At 38.4% G+C, this 6,700-nt stretch overlaps 1 protein-coding gene across 1 annotated transcript; it reads right to left on the reverse strand.

The window, feature by feature from the left end:
* Positions 1 to 610: 610 nt before the first annotated feature.
* On the reverse strand, positions 611 to 3,273 carry LOC109153575. The gene is made up of 3 exons (XM_019301431.1): positions 3,264 to 3,273; positions 756 to 1,553; positions 611 to 645 (listed from the first exon to the last, which is right to left on the reverse strand). Exons 1-3 carry the CDS (start codon positions 3,271 to 3,273, stop codon positions 611 to 613), a joined length of 843 nt encoding a protein of 280 aa, XP_019156976.1.
* Positions 3,274 to 6,700: the final 3,427 nt, after the last annotated feature.

The following is a 6,700-nucleotide window of genomic DNA, read 5'->3' on the forward strand; positions in this document are numbered from 1 at the left end:
ACACATAGGAAAATCTTGAGAAGTCATCAATAAAGGTGATGAAATATTTCTGACCAGGTATTGTCATATCAGGACAACATATGTCAGTATGAATAATTTCCAACAACGTTGAACTCCATTGGCACCTTTCCTTTGACTTGTTTGTCTGCTTACCCTTAATGCAGTCAACGCAAGTCTCAAAGTCAGTATAGTCTAGAGTAGAAAGTACTCCATCATTTACCAACCTTTTAATACGCTCAAGGGAGATATGACCTAATCTCCGATGCCACAACATTGAGGAATTGTCGTTAATACTACACCGTTTGGTGTCGTTTTGAACATGTAAAGAATTGTAAACTGAATCATTCTTTAATTTAAGACGGAAAAGACCATTAGACAATGTACCAGTACCAACACAAGTAGAATAACGAAATAACTTGATATTATTGGTATTAAGTTCAAAAGAATAACCGAAGGGTACAAGTCTAGATACTGAAATTAAGTTCCTAGAAAACTAGGAACATAAAATGTCTTTTCTAACGTCATTATAAAACCATTGTCCAAAACTAAATTGCAAACTTCGACAGCTTCGACTGGTGATGCAATCTTGTTTCCAGAGAAGATGCTACACTCAGTTCCCGTTGGCTGTCTCAGTTTTGTCATATCCTGCAAAGAGTTTGCAATGTGGATTGTTGAACCAGAGTCAACCCACCAGGAATTAGTATTAACTTCTGACATGTTAGATTCGAAACAAACGAAAGAAGATGAAATGTTACCTTTTTGGGACATCCATTTTTGAAACTTGATACAATCTTTCTTCATGTGTCCCTTCTTTTTGCAAAAGAAACACTTTTGTATCTTCTTAATGTCTGCTTTCGGGGTTAGTTTCTCCTTAGCAGCTATGGTAAGTCCCTTAGGCTTTCCAGATTTTCTTTTAGGCCTTGTTGTGGCCATAAAAGCACTTTCCCCAAGCTCAGTTACAAGTCGCGTTTCCTCTTGAGTACACATGGTAATCAATTGATTGATAGACCATTCATCCTTATGTGTATTATAGGCAATTTTAAACGCGCTATATTCCTGAGATAGGGTATTTAGTGCAAAGTGCACCACAAAGGCATCTGGAAGAATAATTTTCAACTTCTTCAATTGTGCCGCAATGTCCCTGAGTTCCATGATGTGTTTTCGCGTTCCCTTGACAGTGGAAAGACGCATATTGATAAACTTCATTATCAGGGTACTTGCCAAAGATTTATTCGCGTCAACAAATTGATCATCGATGGCCTTGAGTAATAACTTAATTTCCTCAACTTCATCGACGGGACCACGAATTTCTCTGGCAATTTTGGACTTAATGAGGAATACGCCCAAACGATTAGCTGTTGCCCATCGCTCGTATAACGTTTTTTGTTCCTCAGTGCTTTGCGCAGTAAGCTCAGCAGGCTTCTCATTGCGAAGAGCATAATCAAACCCCAATATTCCTAAATTCAATAAAACAGCGTCTTTCCACTCTTTGTGATTGTCATAATTAAGGATAGGAATATCAATTGTTATTGATTGAGTGATTGGAAGAGTGACTGTAAAAGAAATGAAAGCTTGGTTAGAATATTTTCGAGGCACAAAATTAGAGAGAGATACTGAAGTACATAATATTACCAATGTAAAATTATGCAAAAGATAAATTCGGATGCCATAAAAATTGCCTGTGGGCTAAATTTTTATGCATAATGAATTTACCAAAACCGAATGGTGGAAACGGAATGGGTGCGATTTCAATTTTTCCACCCTTAATGACAAAACTACCAAAACTATATGCCGATACATAATCCCTGTGGGCAAATTATGATCATAGCATGGTATTTCATCCTAATTAACCCTACAAATATAACAAAATTGCCTGTGGGCTAAATTTTGCCATATCACGCAGAGTGAATTACAATATTCTTGCATTAACTTTATGTGAGTAAAACTTAATATGTAATTTTGGAAAAATTAAAGATGCTGTGGCTACTCTTTAATTAACCAAAGAACATAATCACATTAGCAAGAAAACCTAATAAACAAACAGATTAAACCAAAATATGATAGACAATCCTTAGGTATACTCCCAGGAAAGTTGGTCGAGACGAAGCTCGGTTAAATACCAACTCCTTAGACAGAGTAGCGTCGCAAGGGGACTAGTAGCAACAAGGCTTTTAAGCCAAGGCCATAGAACTAGTATTCCTTCCCAAGAAACTTCCCTAATTCATGTGTTCTCATTTTTGAAGTAAAATCGTTTGAGAGATCTAAAGAGTAGTTTCACCTATGGATAAGGCTTTAAATAGGGTAAAACTACGAATTGTTTATGTACTTTATGTGCTTTAGGAACTTTATAAAACACGAATGGAGTAATAACTGAATATTGAGTAATAATATGCATAATCTAACCTGAAAGTCGCTAATTCACCTAAAAGGCACTAAACCATGCATAGCATATAATTCAGACCTCAAAGGCTCTAAATTTTTCTTAATGAACATGCTTTTTTAGGCATATAATTATAACAGTCAAATAATTATTGCAATAAAGAGATACATAGCATGCTCAGATTATGCATATTACTCACAAAATACTCCATAATTAAATTGCAACACTTAATACAATTTAATCTGAAACATTATTAAATTAAAATTCAACTGAAAAATTAAAACTGAATAATTATTCAAAGTTGAATAATAATTTAATAATAGACTTAATAAAAAAATTTCAATTGGATAATTTAATTAGAAGAAGTCCAAATATGATGAAGATGTTAATCTGAATGAATTGATGTAATCCAAATATCAATTCAGGTTTGATCCAAAACCATAACAGGCCCAGATTAAAAAAAAAATTATAATTTTCTTTTTTTTTTTCTTAATGAGCCCAGGTCTAGCCCAAATTGGGCCAGACCTGGCCCATTAACATAACATCATCATCTTCTTCAATTTTCTACCGTAAGCAGCTCCAACAGAAAAAATGGATGTCGGCATGAGAAAAAATGGCGAAGCAGTAGGCCAAAATAATTATCCAATAATAATTTTTTTTAATTAATTCTTAATGCGGAAAATTATTTTCAGCAGTCCAGAAAATTTAATTGCATACTCAAGAATATTTACACATGTATCTCAATTATATAACAAAATATATAAATGTGCAAATATTTAAGCAATTAAACAAACTAGGCAGAGATTATACAGGCAACTGATACCAACTGTTAGACTAAAATATCACATGCATCATAGAATATGTGATCATAGGATCGACTAACCTCCAGCCATAGTTTCTGTTACGGTTGAGCGATCCGGACTGCTGCAGAGATAACGAGTATTTTGTCTCTCACTTTACTCAGCTCTCTCTAGATGGTGTATGAGGTATGTAATGTGAGCAGTGAGAGGACTAGTGACCTTATATAACCACTGGCCATCATTGTGGTTGATTGTCTTTAGGTCTCCTAAACCCTAACTAGACTCCTAATCATAATGGTAGTCTAGCTATTAGGTTATTAGTGTTGCACCACATATCAAATACTGAATATTATCATAACTTATCCTAATGTTATAATAATAGTAACGGATAAACGTTACACAGTAGACACTATATATACTTTGGTTCTTCTTGGTGCCTGACGGATGAGGTACCCAGAACTGCGAATGCCAAAACTTACATAAGACTGCAAGAAGCCTTAAGTGTGTACTTAGCACCTGCGAAATAACCAGTGGTCCACGCATGTGTACCTTGTATATATAGACACCCCTCCCTGCGAAGCAATTCGAATATATAGGCGTTGGGACGATTAAATACGTATGTATATGTATTACATATGTGCTCATGTCGGCAGCGGCGGAAGGGAAGTAGGCCAGCTATGATTATATGTATTTTTTTTTTGAGAAGGGAATAGATGCAGGCAAAAACGATAATGGGGCTCCTTAGTTTCCCAGCGTAGATAACTCACCACCGCACTCCTCTTCACGGCAAACTACCTAGTTTTAACGGACGCCATAAACGATGCTGAGGGTAAGCCATCATTTTGTTTGTTGTTTCTCTTTTCTTTCTCTTTTTTTTTCTTATTTTTTTTCTCTCTCTCCCGGGAAGCTGGCAGATTTTGTGATTTTGTCTACTGATTCACGAGATTCTTTTGTGAGTGATGGATCTATCCGGATCGGTTCAAACAACATATATTGGCGTAATCCAGAATCATCCCAAGAAGATCAAGGCTGAGTATGAGATGGGACTTGAGAGTTGAAATACATTGTAATGGGTATACTTTTTTTTTTTTTTAGGTAGTTCTAGTGTGGAGTCTGGTCCAGAGGCTGAGGCTCTTCATGCTTCGCCTACTCGTCGTCCAACTATAGTGATAGCTTCTCGCATGCAGCTTCTTTGTGAGCTATTTTGTCGCTAGGCTCGGTCACAGGCTGCTCAGCCCCCAGTTCCCTAGTGTTCTTCGGCAGCGATTCCACAGGATAAAGGTAAGAAACCCGTGGGGGTCCTTCGATTTACTTTCTCTTCCCTGGGCCAATGGTGTTATTTCCTCATCCCTGGGCCAATGGTGTTATTTTTTTCCCTTGATCAGCAGGCCCTGAAAGCGATCTTCATATGCAGATGACCGCTCAGCTTTATCGGGTGAGTTAACATCTGGCATAACTTTTCTCTGGTCGAAAAGTTTTCTTCAATTTTGTTATTCTTTGTGATTCGCTGGGTGTTTTTTCCGTGATTAGGCCGTTTCAGTTGGCGTGGAGACCTTTGGGCCTTATCGAGCGTGCTCTTCGGAGGCGGGTGATCTTCGCATCCGTGTGAATGAGGCTGAGCAAGGGGATGCTTCTAGCCATGATTCTTCTTTCTAGATGATATGTAGCAATTTTTCTTCTTCTTTTTCTTCTTCTTCGTCTTTTTTTTTTTTTTTTTTTTGAATTGGACCACTTGGGTGTTGTAATGATGATTTCTAATCTACTTATTCCATCAATCCAATACATCCATCTGCCAATGGATTTTGAGAACGTCGTCCGTTCTTTGCCAGTATACCCATCCGCCAATGGCTTTTGAGAACGTCGCCTATTCTCTGCCAGTATACCCATCCAACAATGGCTTTTGAGAATGTCACCCGTTTTTGGCCAGTATTCCCAACCACCGAATAATTTTTTGAGAACGTTGTCCGTTCTATGTCAATATGCTCATCCGCCAAATATTTCTGTGAACATCACCCATTCTCAGCCAGTAGGCCCATTCGCCAAATATTTTTAAGTACGTCTCCCGTTCTCAGCCAGTATGCACATCCGCCAAATATTTCTAAGAACATCTCCCGTTCTTAGCAGTATGCTCGTCCGCCAAATATTTCTGAGAACATCTCCCGTTCTCAGCCAGTATGTCCATCCGCCAAATATTTCTAAGAACGCCTCCCGTTCAAAGTCAATATGCTCGTCCGCCAAATATTTTTGAGAATGTCTCCCGTTCTCAGCCAGTATGCCCAACCGCTGAATACTTTTTGAGAACGTCGCCCGTTCTCTGTCTATATGTCACTCCGCCAATGGCTTTTGAGAACGTCGCCCGTTCTATGTCAATATACTCATCCGCCAAGTATTTCTGAGAACGTCTCCCGTTCTTAGCCAGTATGTCCACCCGCCAAATATTTCTGAGAACGTCTCCCGTTCTCAGCCAGAATGCCCATCCACCAAATATTCTTGAGAATGTTTGTAACACCCCGTGTTACGACCCCTAAAACCGATTAATCATTTAACCAATTGCCCAGAAGGAAGAATTAAATTACAATAATTAATTAAGAAAAGGCCCACCATAGTCCATGGGCCCTTATCCCTAAACTCAATCCTTAGTCCTAAAAGGAATAGAGTTAGCAAACCTATAGTAATTAGGCCCTAAGTAAGACTCTTAGATATATAAATAGGGAACATAAGGAGGCACCTAGAACTCCCACCACAATAATCCCTCCCCACACAAGAAGTTCCAAGAATTCCCCTAGGAGAAATCAAGAAAGAAGAAAGCTTCAAGAAAGACCCTTCATAGCCAAGGAATTAATTAAGGCTAAAAGGTAACCCATGTCTCAACAAAACCTATTTTCATAGCTATGATTCCCCTCTTAGGATTTCCCCATATTATTGTGCATTGATGATTTGTGATATTATTATTGATGATGGGTGGGATGATTCCATGGGTGATCTTGATAATGAAAGGTTCTTGATAATTATGGTGTTCTTGGTGATTATATGACGTTCTTGATGATCATATGGTGTTCTTGATGTTCTTAATGATTATGTGAGGTTCTTGATATTTATATGATATTCCTACCGAATCTTGATTTTGGAAGATGAATTGTGTTCTTGTTGATTTAAAAATAATTAGAACCCTAAGTTATATCGTGGAATTCGTATGGTATTATTCTTGGTATATTGGGTGGGAATTCGCATGGTGTTGATTATGTTTAGAAAAGAATGATAGGTTATGTGCCGTATGTTTCTTGATTTTGATCCGTTAATTGTCTACGTGCGTTATCAATTGCGTTTGAAAGTGTCTAAGCATGGTTTCGGGTTCCACAAAGGTTCCCGGGGCGTTTTTTGTGAAAAAGAGTCAGTGGGGGGTAGGTGGAGGTAGGGGACCCGCCACCTACCCGCGGCCTATTTGGGAAACGCCGGCAGCGGGCAGCTGCCCGTCGGCCACCCGCTGACCGGAACAGTGCCGCCAGCGGGTGACCCCTCA

The sequence above is a fragment of the Ipomoea nil genome, unplaced genomic scaffold, assembly GCF_001879475.1.
Source record: "Ipomoea nil cultivar Tokyo-kokei standard unplaced genomic scaffold, Asagao_1.1 scaffold2510, whole genome shotgun sequence".
NCBI lineage: Eukaryota > Viridiplantae > Streptophyta > Magnoliopsida > Solanales > Convolvulaceae > Ipomoea > Ipomoea nil.